This window comes from Malania oleifera, chromosome 11 (genome assembly GCF_029873635.1).
Source record: "Malania oleifera isolate guangnan ecotype guangnan chromosome 11, ASM2987363v1, whole genome shotgun sequence".
Classification (NCBI taxonomy): domain Eukaryota; kingdom Viridiplantae; phylum Streptophyta; class Magnoliopsida; order Santalales; family Ximeniaceae; genus Malania; species Malania oleifera.
Window position 1 is genome coordinate 65244641 of NC_080427.1, and position 18991 is coordinate 65263631.

The 18991-nt window shown below is 37.2% G+C and overlaps 1 protein-coding gene across 1 annotated transcript in view; it reads right to left on the minus strand.

Annotated features, from left to right (window-relative positions):
• The window catches only part of LOC131168575 (probable RNA 3'-terminal phosphate cyclase-like protein), a 29121-nt gene extending 10339 nt beyond the window's left edge, over nt 1-18782 (minus strand). The window contains exons 1-2 of the mRNA XM_058128107.1: nt 18417-18782; nt 18053-18202 (exon numbers count right to left, since the gene is read on the minus strand). Coding sequence (XP_057984090.1) covers nt 18053-18202; nt 18417-18621 — 355 coding nt within the window. The 5' untranslated portion in view covers nt 18622-18782. The remainder of the gene's footprint in view (nt 1-18052; nt 18203-18416) is intronic.
• Between the last annotated feature and the right edge of the window lie 209 nt (nt 18783-18991).

Genomic DNA, 18991 nt, shown 5'->3' on the forward strand with positions numbered 1-18991 from the left:
ACATAAGGGGTGCTCGTACCTTCCCCTCGCGTAACTGAACTCCCGATCCCGGTTTTGGTAATGCAGACCAATTTTACCTTTAATTGGATAGTAATTAAGTATTCTAACCACACTAAAAGGTTAGTTGCGATTCCATTCCTACTTTTCCCAAAAATATTAAACTTACAATTTTTATTTCGCCGACCCCGGAGCACACGCGCTCCGGGACGTCGCGACAGCTTGGCAACTCCGCTGGGGATGCTGTAGAGAGTCAAGCCAGTAATTAATTAGAAATTATCTGCAGTTCAAATTTAATAAATCTTTTAGTTGCTCCTTATATTGTGAACATTAATTGTAAATATTTTATTTCCAATTTTTTTAAATAAGCATAGTAATTGCGAATATTTTTTTCCTAAATTTTTTGAATAAGCAAATTAATTTCAAATATTTTCTTTCCAAATTTTTTAGATAAACATTGTAATTGCAAATATTTTATTTCCAATTTTTTTTTTTAATTGCAAATATTTTCTTTCCAAATTTGTTTAGATAAGAATATTAATTGTAAATATTTTATTTCCAAATTTTTTTAAATAAGCATAGTAATTGGAAATATTTTATTTCCAAATTTTTTAGATAAGCATATTAATTGCAAATATTTTTTTTCCAAATTTTTTAGATAAGTTTAGTAATTGCAAATATTTTATTTCTAAATTTTTTTAGATAAGCATAGTAATTGTAAATATTTTATTCCCAAATATTTTAGATAAACAAATTTTAATTGCAAATATTTCATTTCCAAATTTTTTAAATAAAGCATTTTATTTGTACATATTTTGTTTCCAAATGTTAACTGCAAATATTTTGTTTCCAAATCTTTTTTATAAATTGTAAATACTTTGTTTCCAAATTTTTAGAATAAGCGTGTTAATTGTAAATATCTTGTTTCCACATTTTGAATAAGCATGTAATTGATGGTAAACACTATATTTCCTTTGTTGTTTGAATAAACATGCCATTAATTATGAATATTTTGTTTCCTTTGTTATTGAATAAGTATGTGATTACTAGTGAATATCTTGTTTAAATAAGCATGTAATAAAGATGGGGGTAGAGGGAATAGGCTAAAATGGATGAATTCACACACCTGCGCACGCCCTATACCCGAGTTTTCCTGATAAGAATAGATAGGGGTGTAATAGCATTTGTCCCTTCGTAGCTTAAGCTTGATGGGACCAGCGAACCACCCCACTCAGTGCGAGTTTTGTCCGAACCCCTATGGGGAATGATGGAATTTCAAACTAGGGACCTGTATTTATGAGGGTTAGAGTCTACCCACACATACTCGTCTATAGTTTTCCTTAACCACAGTAGAGCCATGAAGAAATCCTGTAAAATAGGTGTATCTACCTTGGGTTGGGATAAGATCCTCATCCTTCTCCATGTGACTTAATCCATGTCTTTTGTATATATGTTTTGTGTTGTGTTATGCATCTTGCATCCATTTTAGACATTCATACTACTTAACCATTATTGTGGAAAAGTCCAATAATGAGACCATGGCCCATCCTTTCAAAAAATAAAACACTTGGCCTAAGCATTTTAAAAGATGGGTCGGTCCAATCCTTTTCAGATAACTCAAATCTAACTCTTTTTAAAAACAAATCTAAGTCCGATCTTTTTCTAAACAAAAAAACCCGGCCCCGACATAATTTTCAAAAAGGGCCAAACCCATATTTCAAAAGGAGGCTTCGACCCCATTACTTAAAATTCAGGCCAACATTTTTAAAGCAATTCAAGCCCAAGTCTCTTTAAACTCGAGCTTCGACCCATCAGGAAATAGCTTGAAGCCCATATTTTGAAACACCCGAGGTCCAAGTGCACATCAAAGTCCACAAGCTTGCGTTGAACCAACCAAATGGGTTGACTCGCCCAAGTTAACCCCAAACCCAAATCATAACCCGATCCTTCGTAGGATTTAAGGTACATGGACCATCATCAAGGAAAGGAATGGTCGAGGAAAGAATTGAATTGAATCAGTGGTCCATCAATGGTCGACTTAATCATGAAACCTTTCATTAGTCGATAGGGATTTTTCCAAAATTCTGTAAAAATAGTTATTTAGGTTACATCGCATTCATGCATAATTTCACGCATAGTCATGCACGATGGGCTGCATGCATGTTCATATCTCTATTTGTATGCATGTTTGCACTAATTACATCCATGCATAAACACCCATTGCATCCCATGGCTATGCATTAAACACTCACGCATTCATGCATTACACAATCATGCATTCGTGGTTCTAAAAAAGGAAGTTTTGATTTGCAGCTCTCTTAAGGAAAGAAGCCGCCTGAGTAATCAAAAGTAATATTGAAACCACTACGCACCCGTACAATACCAGCCAAAAGGCAAGAGAAATGAGTAAACAACTGGAAAATAGAGTTACGGGTATGAAACAGGGACAAAAGGAAATAAACAATAAAATAAGTAAGGTACTGGAGTTGTTGATGAACAAAGCAAAAGCTGTACAGAATGATCCTGAGTCAGATATGAACCCCACTCATCTTCTGGGTTTCATCTCGGTTCATGGACAAACATCAGCTCCACCACCTGTCGCCATGAGGGGTCCAATGCCAAATATATCTCCATTCATCCGTCTACTGTGCCAGCACAAGGGGTCCCAATGGCAGGAACTCCCCCCTTAGTAGCTTCGGATATAGGGATAAATAGATCTGAGGCCGAGCATCGCTATGATGTACTGGAGGAGCGCTTGAAAGCAATTGAAGGGTCTAATACTTTCGACTCCGTTGATCCTAATGACCTTTGCCTGGTGCCAAAACTCACTCTGTCGCCAAAATTAAAAATCCTGGACTTTGAAAAATTCGACAGAACCCGGTGTTCTCGAACCCACTTAGTGATGTACTGTCGAGCGATGGAAGCTTACTTAGATGACAAAAAGCTAATGATGCACTGCTTTCAAAGCAGTTTGACCGGATCTATTATCCGTTGATACAATCAGCAAGATAAAGTTTAGGTCCGCACTTGGAAAGAGTTGGCCAACGCCTTTGTCACTCACTACCGCCATGTGACGGAGATAGCACCTGAACGAATGACTTTGCAAGAAATGGAGAAGAAATTCACTGAAACGTTTAGAGAGTATGCTTGTAGGTGGAGGGATATGTCAATCCAGGTGGACCCCCCGGTAAGTGACTGAGAGGCCATTTCTTTGTTCGTGAGCACACTAAAAGACCCCTACCGCACACATATTCGGGGAGCAACTCCCCACGATTTCATGGATATTTTGGCTGCAGGAGGGAGAATTGATGTCGACATCAAAGGCGGGTCTAGTTAGGGATGGTGGCATAGAAATCGGTCTGGGCAAAAAGTGGACCAATAGGAAGAGGCACAAATGATACAAGGGCAGTTTAATTGGAAGAATCAGTACACAAGAGGTGGGAACCAATGGCCAAAGAGAAACTTTGTTTTTGAACTTGCGGTAAATCAAACGATGCATACGGGCATGAGGCCCCAGTTCATGGCTCCTAGGCTTATGCCAACCCCTCAGAATCAGCAAGCACGAGACAAGAGCGTACCCAGAAACTTCCAAATGATGGACCCCATTCCCATGACACATGCTGAATTATTTCCTCAGCTGCGGGAAAGAGGAATGGTATCTGCAAGCCCTGGAATGCCCGTTAGGAACCCTCCTCCGCAATGGTATGATTCCGAGGCCCATTGTGAGTACCATGCTAACTCTCTCGGCCATACTATTGACCGATGATGGGCCTTTAAGCATGAAGTACAATTATTAAGAAATGCGGTATGGTTAGCTTTTGACGACAAACAACCAGAAGTCCAAGGGAATCCTATACCCAATCAGAGGGAAGGAAGTGATTAACATATCTGGAAGATTCCTGAATTAATGATTTTACTCGTCGACCGCAGAGGCTAAAATACTGGATTAGCAAGCTTTTGATTATCCAATCCTTTTCATATGATGTTCTTTTGTTTTCCTTATTGTTATTTTCCTTTTGTAATCCGTTGACGCCTTTGTCTCAGAAGATTTTCTTTCATCAATAAAATGAATTATGCATTTCATTATATCACTTGCATCATGAGTTCAGTTGTCAAATTTTGTTTACTTATGTTTCATACGGGAATTGGGAAAGTAATATTGTCAGTATTCACGAGCCGGAAAGAGATACTAATTTTGAAAATTTAATCCAAAAGGTGGAAGTAGAGAAGGATGAAACAATCGTCATCACCCTATTGAATTCAGATGTTATGAAGAAGTATTTTACTCTCCAAGGAATTCAACGAAGTGGCTGTGCTGTTCCGACAATTTCATGTCAGTTCATCACTCATGTTTTGATCAAATGATAGATGGTCATCTTTGCTCAACCAGTTATCCCTAAAAAAAATCAAATATTGATTTACTGTTTATTAACACATTTGAACCTTCTTACTCTTCAAAGCGTTAAAAGATGATGGATAGTCAAACGATTTCAAAATCACCGGTAGTTTCTATAAAGAAGATCCCTGTGGAATGGTCAGGACTTTCATTTGGGTCGTAACAAATGGTAAATCAATATTTGGTTCTTTTTAGAGATAACTAGTTGACCAAAGATGGTCATATATCATTTGATCAAAACATGAGTGATGAACTAACATGAAATTGTCAAAACAGCACAGCCACTTCATTGAATTCCTTGGAGAGTAAAATACTTCTTCATAACATTTCAATTCAATAGGATGAGGATGATTGTTTCATCCATCTCTACTTCCGCCTCTTGGATTAAATTTTCAAAATTAACATCTTTTTCTGGCTCGTGAATACTGGCAATGTTACTTTCCCAATTCCCGCATGAAACATAATCAAACAAAATTTAGCAACTGAACTCATGATGCAAGTGATATAATGAAATGCATAATTCATTTTATTGATGAAAGAAAATCTTCTGAGACAAAGGCGTCAATGGATTACAAAAGAAAAATAACAATAAGGAAAACAAAAAAACATCATATGAAAAGAATTGGATAATCAAAAGTTTGTTAATCCAGTATTTTAGCCTCTGCGGTCGATGAGTAAAATCATTGATTTAGGAATCTTCCAGATATCTTAACCACTTCCTTCCCCGTGATTGGGTAGAGGATTCCCTTGGACTTCTGGTTGTTTGTCGTCAAAAGCCAATCATCCCGCATCTCTTAATGATTGCACTTTATGCTTAAAGGTCCATCATCGGTCAATAGTATGGCCGGGAGAGTTAGCATAGTACTCACAATGGGCCTCGAGATCATACCACTACGGAGGAGGGTTCGTAACGGGCATTCTAAGGATTGCAAATACCATTCCTCTTTCCCGCAGCTGAGGAAATAACTCGACATATGTCATGGGAATGGGGTCCACCCTTCGGAAGTTTCTAGGTACGTTCTTGTCTCGTGCTTGCTGATTCTGAAAGGTTGGCATGAGTCTAGGAGCCATGAACTGGAGCCTCATGCCCGTATGCACCGTTTGATTTACCGTAGGTTCAAAAACAAAGTTTCTCTTTAGCCATTGGTTCCCACCTCTTGTGTACTGATACTTCCAATTAAACTATCCCTGTATCATTTGTGTCTCTTTCTCCTTCTTCCTATTGGTCCACTTTTTGCCTAGACCGATTTCTGTGCCACCATCCCTGACTAGACCCGCCTTGATGTTGACATCAATTCTCCCTTCTGTAGCCAAAATATCCATGAAATCGTGGGGAGTTGCTCCCCGAAGATGCGTGCGGTAGGGGTCTTTTAGTGTGCTCACGAATAAAGAAATGACCTCTCCGTCACTTACCGGGGGGTCTACCTGGATCGACATATCCCTCCACCTATAAGCATGCTCTCTGAACGTTTCAGTGGATTTCTTCTCCATTTCTTGCAAAGTCATTCGGTCAGGTGACATCTCCATCACATGGTAGTAGTGAGTGACAAAGGCATTGGCCAAGTCCTTCCAAGTGCGGACCCGGGCCTTATCTTGCTGAATGTACCAACAGATAGCAGACCCGGTCAAACTGCAATGAAAGCAGTGCATCATTAGCTTTTCGTTATCTGAGTAAGCTTCCATCGCTTGACAGTACATCACTAAGTGGGTTCGAGGACACCGGGTTTCATTGAACTTTTCAAAGTCCAGAATTTTTAATTTTGGCGGCAGAGTGACCTTTAGCACCAGGCAAAGGTCATTAGGATCGACAGAGTCGAAAGCATTAGACCCTTTAATTGCTTATAAGCGCTCCTCCAATACGTCACAGTGACGCTCGGCCTTAGATCTGTTTATCCCTATATCCGAAGCTACTAACGGGGGAGTTCTTGACACTAGGAACCCCTATACTGGCACAGTAAGGATGAATGGAGATATATTTGGCATTGGACCCCCCATGGCGACAGGCGGTGGAGCTGATATTTGTTCATGAACCGAAGTGAAACCTGGAGGATGAGTGGGGTTCGTATCTGACTCAGGATCATTTTGTACCGCTTTTACTTTGTTCATCAACAACTCCAGTACCTTATTTTATCATTTATTTCCTCTTGTCCCTGTTCTAGACCTGTAACTCTGTTTTCCAATTGTTCACTCATTTCTCTTGCCTTTCGCCTGGTGTTGTACGAGTGCGTAGTGGTCTCAATATTGCTTTTGATTACTCAGGCGGCTTCTTTCTTTAAGAGAGCTACGGATCAAAACTTCCTTTTTTAGAACAACGAATGCATAATTATATAATGCATGAATGCGTGAGTATTTAATGCATGACCATGGGATGCAATGTGTGTTTATGCATGGATGTAACTAGTGCAAACATACATACAAACAGAGATATGAACATGCATGCAGCCTATCGTGCATGGCTATGCGTGAAATTATGCATGAAATGCATGAATGCGATGTAACCTAAATAACTATTCTGCCAGAATTCTGGAAAAATCCTATCGACTAATGAAAGGTTTCATGATTAAGCCGATCATCGATGGACCACTAATTCAATTCAATTCCTCCCTCGACCATTCCTTTCCTTGATGATGGTCCATGTATCATAAATCCTACGATGGATCAGGTTATGATACGGGTTTGGGATTAACTCGAGCGAATCAACCCATTGGGTTGGTTTAACGCAGACTTGTGGACTTTAATGTGTACTTGGACCTCGGTTGTTTCAAAATATGGGCTTCAAGCTATTTTCTGATGGGTCGAGGCCCGAGTTTAAAGAGAGTTAGGCTTCGATTGCTTTAAAAATGTTGGCATGAATTTTAAGTAATGGGGTCGAAGCCCCCTTTTGAAATATGGGTTTGGCCCTTTTTTAAAATTAGGCCTAAGTCGGGTTTTATTGTTTAGAAAAAAGTCGGGCCTAGATTTGTTTTTAAAAAGAGTTGGGTCTGAGTTATTTGAAAATGATTGGACCGCCCCATCTTTTAAAATGCTTAGGCCAAGTGTTTTATTGGGCTTTTTCAGAATAATGGCTAAGTAGTGTGAATGTCTAAAATGGATGCAAGATACATAACACAACACAAAACATATATACAAAAGACACGGACTAAGTCACATGGAGAAGGATGAGAATTTTATCTCAACCCAAGGTAGATACACCTATTTTACAGGGTTTCTTCATGACACTATCCTAATTAGGGAAAACTATAGACAAGTATGTGTGGGTAGGCTCTAACCCTTATAAATACAGGTCCCCAGTTTGAAATTTCATCCTCCCCCATAGGGTTCCGGACAAAACTTGCACTGAGCGGGGTGGTTCGCTGGTCCCATCAAGCTTAAGCTACGAAGGGACAAACACTATTACACCCCTATCTATTCTTATCAGGAAAACTCGAGTATAAGGCGTGCGCAGGTGTGTGAATTCATCCATTTTAGCGTATACCCTCTACCCCCATCTTTATTACATGCTTATTCAAACAAAATATTCACAAGTAATCACATGCTTATTCAATAACAAAGGAAACAAAATATTCACAATTAATCACATGTTTATTCAAACAACAAAGGAAATAAAGTGTTTACCATTAATTACATGCTTATTCAAAATGTGGAAACAAGATATTTACAATTAACACGCTTCTTCTAAAAATTTGGAAACAAAATATTTACAATTTATAAAAAAGATTTGGAAACAAAATATTTGCAGTTAAAATTTGGAAACAAAATATGTACAAATAAAATGTTTTATTTAAAAAATTTGGAAACAAAATATTTGCAATTAATAAAATTTGGAAACAAAATATTTGCAATTAAAATTTGCTTATCTAAAAAATTTGGGAATAAAATATTTACAATTACTATGCTTATCTAAAAAAATTTGGAAAGAAAATATTAGCAAATTACTAAGCTCATCTAAAAAATTTGGAAAAAAAAATATTTGCAATTAATATGTTTATATAAAAAATTTGGAAATAAAATATTTACAATTACTATGCTTATTTAAAAATTTTGGAAATTTACAATTAATATTCTTATCTAAAAAAAATTGGAAAGAAAATATTTGCAATTAAAATAAAAATTGGAAATAAAATATTTGCAATTACTATGCTTATTTAAAAAAAAATTGAAAATAAAATATTTGCAATTACTATGCTTATCTAAAAAATTTGGAAAGAAAATATATGCAATTAATATGCTTATCTAAAAAAATTGGAAATAAAATATTTGCAATTACTACGCTTATTTAAAAAATTTGGAAATAAAGAACAAAAATAAAAGAGGGAGGGCCAAATGATGCCCGTCTTCTTCCTCCTGTTTCCAGCAAATACCCTCAAATCCCCATCATCCCCCACTGTCCCCTACAAACCATTTAAGGCCTTGTCACTCCCTCCCTTTTGGGCAATAAAAAGCTATGGCAGTATCCCTGCCCCATGAGCTCTCTCACAGAACCCTCACGGCCAGCTCACCTCTACTTTTGGGCAATGAAAAGCTACGGCAGTATCTCTAATCTCTATATCTCTCTATTCCATTCTCCCTCTCTCTAGCATCTCCCCTATTGTCCCTTCACACTATACCCTCACGACCTCCTCCCTCCTCTGCCCTCAGCTCTCCTATCTGTCTGTGCGCGTGTGAGAGAGAGAGGGTACGTGTTTGAGTGTGGTGTGTGCAAGGTGCAGCACACGCACACACGGTGGGGGGGGTGAGGGGAGCTTGAAGGCAAGAATCAGTGCCCTCCCCCTATTATTACCATGTTATTATTGATATCATCATCATTATTATTATGGTTATTATTATTAGTATTGCATAATCATCATCATTATTATTACATTGTCGTTACTATCATTGTTGTTATTAAAATTAATATTATTATTCCTAAAAATCCCAAAAAATATATATAGTTTCTCTTTTATAATCATTATTATCCCTTAAAAACACACAAAATAAAATTATACTACGTCATTATTCTTTTATTATCTTCACAAATTAAAAAAAAGGGTTTCATTTATGATTATTATTGTCATCATTAACCCCATTGGGTTTGCAAAATAGAATTTTTGCAAGTAATCAAGACAGAGGACTGGAGTCAAGGTAGAAATGGAATAAAAATTGGAATGTGATTATTGCAGTTAGTCACACAAAATGATTGTAAGAATGGCATTTTGAATTTCATTCCCGTGTTTGGTATTCTTGAATGGTAATTGGAATGGAACGGAAAACAAGTCAATTTCAGAAAATACTCCTGCAGACTTAATTATTACAATTACATGACTAAAGTTAACTTTAATTTAAAATCTTGCAATAAAATAAATGGTGGCCACAATGAAATTTTAAAATTTGATATGTCACCCATAACTTACACATTACATAATTTTTTTACATTAATTCAGAAATTATTTTTTGTTCAATAATTTTTTAATGTTAATTCTCTCCCTTTTCTGTTGTATGGGAACCATCAATGCTGGTTCATCAAAATGTAAACAAAACTAATGGACCAAAATGAAGTCCTATGTTAAAAGGACAGATGGAAGCTGAGTAAAAAAAAAAAAACAGAAAGAAATATAATCAGACCTGATCACTCAACACGGTAGAAATTCCAATCTCGTCCGTGAAACGGGTAAATCCTTCTCACCGTCTAATTCTCAAATTGTCAACACTTTATATGTAAGTCCATGTACCAACAATCTCTTTTATGTTTCTCAAAGGAACACTCTTGTTGCTGACCCATGAACTTGGATTCAACGAGACCTGAGGCCAAACTACTCCTAAACACAAACACAGCCATATGATTCAATTCTTTTGAATCCTTATGCATCCGAGTGAACCTTCTGCAAACACTGGGCTGGGCTGAATGAATCAGACCTGGCAAAGACATCAGATCTGGCAGGGCTGCCACAAGGGCGAGAAAGCTCATAAGATGGACAGCACACGGAGCTGATGAGAGAGATGAGAGGGAGAGAGAGCTCACTGGAGAAGGTGTCGCAGCAGTGGCCGAGAGGTTCTCCAAACTGAGATGAGTCTTTCAGCCTTTGATGAATCTATGATTTGTTCATTTGATTGGTGGATATTTTTTGTATTAAAATATTTATTTACGGTTATAATGGTCCTTTAAAATATAATTACAAGAATGGAACAGTAATTCCCATGGGATAGAAGCGGAATTACCATTACCTCAAATGGCATAATTAGAGAATACAATTTCACCCTGATTCAGCAAACCAAATGCAGTAGTTAGAATCAAAGTTTCAAATTTGATTCCAGTCTAGGTTGGATTTCACAAACCAAACCAGAGTTATAGTATGTTTATTATTAGTTATTTATGTACTTTGTTATCGATATCATTACTATTATATTTATTATTGGTTACTTTTGTACTTTGTTATCATTACCATTACTATTACTATCTGTGATAATTTTTTGTGTGCTTTCTTTATTATTATTAGTATTTAAAAATATAGAAAAATCATAGAAAATCAGAAAAAATCCTCCAAAATGCACAAAAATCATAAAAATTCAATAAAATGCTAAGGAATCTGAAAATTGGCATAAAGTTCTAGGAAAATTTGGGTAGCCTTTTGATAAGGTCTTGTGGTTTTTTTTTCTTTGATAACAAAAGAAAATATATTAAGAAAAAGAATATACAATCATAACAAGGATACTAAATCCTCAAAAAAAAAAGATAAAAAACAAACAAAAACTCAGAAAAAGAAAAAATAAAAGCAAAAATAAAAGCAAAACAAAAGAAACTGCTATTATCAGCCCAAGAATCCCCTTTTTAATCCCTTCCCATCATAGTTCACCTTCAAATTAGCTAGTTCCCTTTGACCCCCATCAAACCTAACTTCATTTTCTCCTTGATCAAACAATTTAAAGTCCAATCCATCCAACAAACGCCAAGTTTCATTGTCTTTCCCAAAGATTTCTTGGACTCGAGTAGGCAGAATTTCCTTATTAACCTTATGCTCAACTTTAGTAACCTCATCATCAAACATAGTAGCTCCATCTAAGCCTTCTAAAGGAGGAGCCTACACAAAAGAGAAATCCCCAAGGCAGTCAGTGGAAGAATCAAAGGAATATACATACTAATCCTAAATATGATCCAAAAGTAATCCTTTTTCGCATTCAAAGTCACTACTCCCCACACCATCCTTATCCATAACATCTCCCCATCTCTTACTATTACTGCATCATTTGGCCCTCTCACCAATTGGCTACTCCACTATACTTAGAACACCTTTGGAATCTCTCTTAATAATTTTATGTGTTTTTTCACCTAACAATCTCGCATATCTCCATTAAGTTTCCTCCCTTCAACACTAGTTTGCACTTCCTTACAACGAGCGTACACCTTTCCACTTCTCAAATTATCTGAATCCCAAACTGACTCCCTTACCATCAAGATTTCCAACACACACAAATATGAAGTCCCGATTTTCAAACTCCCAAGAATTAAGATTCTTAGAACCAGAATCCTCCCTTTCATCCCTAAAACTTCCCCTATTGTCATTCTCACCTTAATTTCCCACTTCCATCGCCTACTCTTTGTTGTTATCGAAACATCCCTCCAGATGCCCGCAAGTATAATGTTCAAAGAGGAGCACAACTTAGGATCTTTCTTATCATCATGTGCCTCGTTCGAATATGGATGCTGATCATCTTGCTTCTTCTCTAAAAAAACTCTAAACTCCGGTAGCCTCCCCAAATTTGGTTTGAAGGACTTCCTTTTGGCTTGGGACCTATGAGGGCTTATGGGCATGCTCATATAATAGACATATCTGCATTTTATCACTACCCAAGCCCAGTGTAAACCATAAGATTGCTCTTGGACCTCCTTAATCAATGAGCCCAGCAAAGAGTTTAAAAGAGATTTATTATTTTCTATTAGCTGGAAACCCTAACCGCCTCTAATCTCGATTGCTCAGCCAGAAGCGATGCCCTTGCCACTGTTGATTGGTCATGCAAAGCTGGCAAAATGAACTTGTCATGCAATCTTCCCCCACAACAAATGCAAACCCCCCTCCTGCACACTCTTAGGGATCAAATGACCTCCATCATCATTTGCGCTGCTTCAAACAATCTAACTTCATGAATGATTATCATTCTTCTTGTTATCTAGAACATTAGATCTTGATCGACAAGAACTCTCCAAAGCAACAAAAGCATCCCCAAATCAAGACAATCCCTCCCCTTTTAGCCTTTTGAGAACAAAAATGGAATACCTTTTACCCCTCCATCCATGCTCTATTTCCATGTACTTCCCTGCCCTAGTGACATGAATCCTCATTCAATAATCGACATATCCCACTCAGAATCTTCGAAAACCCTTGCATAGCCTACCTACGTGAGACGAGAATCCCTAAGAAAACCATGAAGTCGTAGTTGAAGAGAGACGTACCTACCAATTGCACTTATGGTTCTTCTTAAGGACAAACAGAACTCTAACCTTCCCTATATTATCCAATCTCAGATTGAAGGGCTTCTCTTCGATCCGTATTGAACAAACCCCCACCATTAGTTTGTACTAGCAACATGATTTCAAGCAACAGAGAGATGTGAGAACAGAGGGTTTTTCGCAAGAGGGCAAAACCATCACAAGAACTTGACTACAAGTTCGTACCCACTAAAATTATTAACCATCTTCAACCTATCCTACACCAAGTTCTTGTGGGTTTTTTCTTGGCTTATGAACTTTTTGCGTGATCAACATATTTTGTATTGTGTATTTTTGTACTGCACCTATCCTAGACAAAGATTTAGCTTAGAGAACAACAAACTAGGTGTAATTAGGTGATCTAACTGCACCTAGGTAAACAACGGATTAGTAATGACTCTGTTAATTTTATTTGTACTGAGCCATTATGATGCAGGGGCAGCATCAAGGTCCTGCTGCCATGGAGGAATCCAATGAGAAGAAGGGGAAGGGAGGAGAGAGGAGATACCAAGGAGGAAACAACGTTCAATTCAATTCAAATTCATCAACAACTGCCTACAACGTGGCTTTCATACACTATTTATAAGAAAGCCTCTATACACGAAATTACACATAAAGCCCTAAAACTACATGAATTACAAACAAACCCATACTTTTATATAAATTTTACAAACAACCCTCAAATACACACAATCCTATAAATACTAAACACGCATAATAAACTAGTAACTTAACCCCACAATTCCTTAATCCAACTCTTCTTAATTATTTTCCAGCAAGGATCTTCCTTAGGTCTTACTTATTGTCCTAAATCAACTCTTCCTCAGTTAGAAAAAATTCAGCCTCGAATTTTGAAATGTTGGAGAATCAAAAGGGAGAAGCAAACTTGGATTCTTTGAAAGCTAGCGCTTGAGTGATACAAGAAACCACAATCCTTTGGCAACATCATAGACTTAAATTGAGAGGTGGCATCAATAAACACGTTGAGAATGACAAACTCAACAATTGGAATGTCTGAAGGACTTTGGATGTCTTCAAACACATTCATTTCCTTCCTTGTATTGTCTTCAAGCTGAGTAATTATTATTGATTCTTTGTCTTGGTTCATTTGTAAAGCAAGCTTCAAAATGATTTTCTTCCCATTATAGTGAAAGACATGTGTTCTCATGTTCTTGAGTCACACCTAAATCATCCAACCAAAGAACCAAGTACATGGCCAATCTTCACAGGTAGGATATCACACCAAACATTAGCCAAATATTCACCCATTTGGATGGGAACCAAACATCTTCCATAAACATGAACAATAGAGTTATCAACTCAAGATATCACACAAGGCTTTGGGCGAGGTTCCGGATGAAGCTGCATACGAATGACTCCATTTATGGAAACCACATTCATTGGACATCTTCCATCAACGATGATTTTGCAAATCTTTTCTCTGCATTTGAGAGAGGTGTTGAAAAGCTTGAAATTGCGCCCAAAGTTTGGCAAATGACATTCTTTTTTCCTACAATTTGTCACCATGTTGCTGAATTATGCATATACATATGCTGCAGCTATATATCACAACTCTTAAACAAAATTTCCCACAAGCTTTACTCCCAATTTCTCAAAAAAAAAAAAAAAAAAACTATCTTTAGTTCACCTTGATATTGATTGTCCTGCTGAAATGAAACAAATCATGAAGACAACTCACAAATTAGAGCAACAAAACCTGATTTTTTATGCTGGCAGTGACAATTTCTAGGGTTTCGTGCCAAATTATCGCACTTTCTTACAATATATTTTGTCCGTGATCAAAATATCGAGCTGCAGATCAAATTATCATGGAGAAACTCAAAATATCGTGGCTGCAGGCAATTTCTCACGAGACAGGAAATTGCAGAAGACTCTAGGTGACTTTCTCACTCCCTTTGCCGGCGCATGGGGCGCATGTCACCAGCGGCAAGATTTCCAGTGATGAAACTTCAGGCGACTGCAGATCAGTGGATGGGGAGCACAGTGGTGGTCGTGTTGTGATGAGAAAAAGACAAGACACTAGTGATTCTTGAAGGCCGACGGCTGGACTATGTTTGGCCGGCACGTGGGGGTTCCTCCGGTGGTCGGACAGCAATGAAATTTTGAGGGGAAGGGTTTCAGGGCATTCTATTTTTGGTTGTGTGGGTGGTGTTGCAAGATAATCGCTGGAAAGTGGTGTCTGGGATTTGAGGACATGACTGGAATTTCTGGAAAGTTCAGAAACTACAGAACTGCTTCTCAATTTTTTTTTTTAAACTCAAATGCTGAAATATATATACATATATATATATATATTGAGAGAGAGAGAGAGAGAGAGAATTGAAAAAATTGAAGGAGAGAAAAGAAGAAGGTGGAAGGTTTAGAGGAGTTGCCGGACAGAAACTGCCAAGAGACAGCCACAAAATTCAAAAATGAGAGGGAGTTGAGAGTTATGGGAGAGAATTAGATAAAAGAGGAAGATGAGAAGGAGAAGAGAAACAAAAAAGAAGCAAGGGGGCAAAAGGCTGCTGGGCAACAAAGGATTAGGGGCAAAGCAGGAGATCAGAACAAAAAACCGGAGAACAAAAAGAGAAGAAAAAAGAAGTAGTAGCAGAGAGGGAGCAGAAGTTACAGAACAAAGGAGAGATGGAAAGAAGAAGAAGAGGAGGAGGAGAAGCAACAGCAGGGAGGGAGGGAGAAGTTATAGAACAAAGGTGGAGAAAGAAAGAAGAAATTGTAGCCGAGGGAAATAGAAGTTGCAGAAGAGGAGAAGCAACAGCAGGGAGGGAGGGAGAAGTTATAGAACATAGGTGGAGAAAGAAAGAAGAAATTGTAGCTGAGGGAAATAGAAGTTGCAGAAGAGGAGAAGTAACAGCAGGGAGGGAGGGAGAAGTTATAGAACAAAGGTGGAGAAAGAAAGAAGAAATTGTAGCTGAGGGAAATAGAAGTTGCAGAACAGTGGGGGAAGGAAGAAGAGAACAAGAGGGGGGAAGAAGAAGATTGAAAAGAAAAGATGGGGAAATTGAAATGGAAGAAAGAGATCGTGGTTGAGCTCTAATACCAAAAGATGCAGGGGCAGCATCAAGGTCCTGCAACCATTGAGGAATTAGAAGAGGAGGAGAAGAGAAAGGGAAGAGAAAGGAGATACCAAGGGGGAAAACTCAAGTTCAATTCAATTTAAATTGATCAACTGCCTACAACATGGTTTTCATACACTATTTATAAGAAAGCCTCTTTACATGAATTTACACATAAACCCCTAAAACTACATGAATTACAAACAAACCCATACTTTTATATATATATTACAAACAACCCCCAAATACACATAATCCTATACTCATTAATACAAAACACACATAATAAACGACTAACTTAACCCCACAATTCCTTAACCCAACTCTTCTTAATTATTTTCCAGCAAGGATCGTCCTTAGGTCTTATTTCTTGTCCTACATCACATGAGCTCATCCCTTACTTGCACCATCACCACCCGAGTTGAGCAACAACAACAACAAGAATAATAATAATATTTTTAAAATAAAGCCGAGTTTTTAAATCTTTTTAATAAATTAGTCTGTCCTTAAGGGGTCAGTTTGTGGGGACCTTCTTGAGTTATTCCGTGGTGGTGCTTGATATAATAAATGATATGTTAGCAAAGGGTGGGGGTTTATGCTAAAGCATAAAGCTGAAGGTCTCAAACATTTAATGCAGAAGGGCAAAGGCTAAGATTGAGAACAAGATCAAGTGACTTATAAGCTAGAAATGATAATGATTTGGAATTTTGCTCTTTGTAGTTAAATTCTTTAGCAAAAATGAGGGTGTTGTCTAACAATGAAAGGCTAGAAGCATGACACAACAAAATGGAGTGGCAATGAAAAAGGCCAAGCCTATGGGTGCTCCAATAGCAACACATTTTAGACATTTACCATTTCAATGCTCTTAGTTAGTCAAAGAAAAAGACTATATGTACTATGTCACATGGGCCATTACTCCTATAGTCCTATGTATTTAGCAAAATTATGCATGTCATGGTTTGCTATTGCCCCAACATTTAAATGCAACAAGTGTAGGGAGTTGATATATGGCCAATCAAGGGAAGGAACACTGAGAGGAGATGAAATGGATTCTCTATATTTGCAAGGCGTTTCATATGTTTCTCTACAATTTGGGAGGAATATTGGTAGTGTTTTTGTTGACTTGGATTTTGTAGATCTTGCTAAAAGTGCAACAAAAATTATATATTTATAGTTAGTAGTTCAAACGTTAGTTGAAAAGCATCTTTGAAGCCTATGGTTGCATTGTTTACTATTGAGGCAAAGTAAATGGCAGTGCAGTGACAAACACAATGAATGAAGCTTTTTGGTTGATAGGCACATTCAAGTATATTGTTTAAATCATAGGGTGATGTCCATTGACTCATATGTAGAATGTTATTCATCTAACTAAGGATCAAATATTCCATGAGAGGATGAAGTGCATGGATGTCCGATGCCATTTTGTTGACGGTGACGGTGTTGCTTTTGGGAGATCATTGAGAAAGAAGATTGGTATTGAAGACAATCTAGCTAGCGTGTTAACATATCCCTCACTTGGATCAAGTTCAAGCATTGCTTGAATTTGAGTGTTCTTTGCAGTTTTGCAGTTTTGGCTGATGGCTCTTAGCGGCGTTGGAGTCACAACATTGCTTTAGTCCTATTTTATGAAGAGTTGAGCAGCAAATCACTACAGTAGAGATTAGTTAAGAGGTGACTCAATTCTACCTCAAATTGTCTTCGAATTCTAGTCCTTCTAATTTGGCCCATAATTGGGAAACTTAAGCAAAGTTTACAAAAAAATCAGATAGCATTGATCGCATCTTTTAGCAAAAGCACTTATTTTAAGTGATAAGTGTCATAAGCACTTTTTTTTAAGTGCTGCCAAATGGTGTCTAAGTCAATTAGGATGAGAAGGCTCTCCTCATAGTGATGAGCATAATGTATACAATATTAATGACTTAAAATTTTTGTGCATTCCTACATACTTGACGGTTCCAGAATTTCAGAAAAACTATTCAAGCAGAACATTTAATGATTATTTCAATCCAACAAGACATTAACAAACAAAATATAATCAATAACTGGAAATGAATGACCATAGCAAAATACTTAGTTAAATATGATAATCAATAACTAACAAAAAGCAAATGAATGGTGTACCTTTGAGCCTTATTGAAAGAGGTTTCTTCGCAAACAAAGCAAGCACAATTAATGGCTCCAGAAAATATCCCATGGATCGACTAACTCCACAATCATGCACGAGATGTTTTCCACCCATAACAATTCCCGGTTTGTACTTCAATTTTGTGCCTATCGCGTACAACCCAAATAGAAATAAACAATAACAAAAAAAAATAATGAAAGAAAAACCAAAAAATCAAATCTGTTTGCTGCCAAGAAACCGTGCAAAAGGAAACTAAAAACAAAAAGACTGTTTTTCCTCTTTTCTTTCCCTCTGTTTTCTCCGCAGCCAAACAACAAAACACATTTTTTTGATTCCTATAACTCTGGGTTTCGAGGATACCCGTTTCGTTGATTTCGACAACGCAATCGTCACAAATTTTCTCGATCAAGCGAAGAAGGGAGACTTCGTGCGGACGGAGGCCCGGCCAGATATCGTCGGGTCGAATGTTCTCGATGATAATCGGTGTTGAAGAGAGGGTCGAGAGCATCAAAGGGAGCCTTAGGCTCTGGCTTCCTTGCAGCCTCATGTAGGTTGTCTTCCCCATTGTTCTGCAACTCCAAACTTGCGACTTCCTTCTCCAGTCTCCTGTGAAACGATGTTGTGAAAGCTTATATTAAGATAGGGTTTTTCTTGGGTTTTGAACGTCATATGAGAATGAAATAGGCAGTCCATAGTTATGTGCACAACTGCAGCATTTAGAAGGTTGATTTGTGAAATATTTACTCTTACAAATAAATTAGTTATAATAAATTAATTATATAAAAAAACTATATTAATATTATAAAATAAAAAGTAACGTAAAATAATTTCTACATTTATAATAAATAATAAACACTGAGTAATTATTCTCAGAGAATCGTTATAAACATATTTATTTTTTATTTCTGAAAAAAAATAACTATTACTTATTTCAA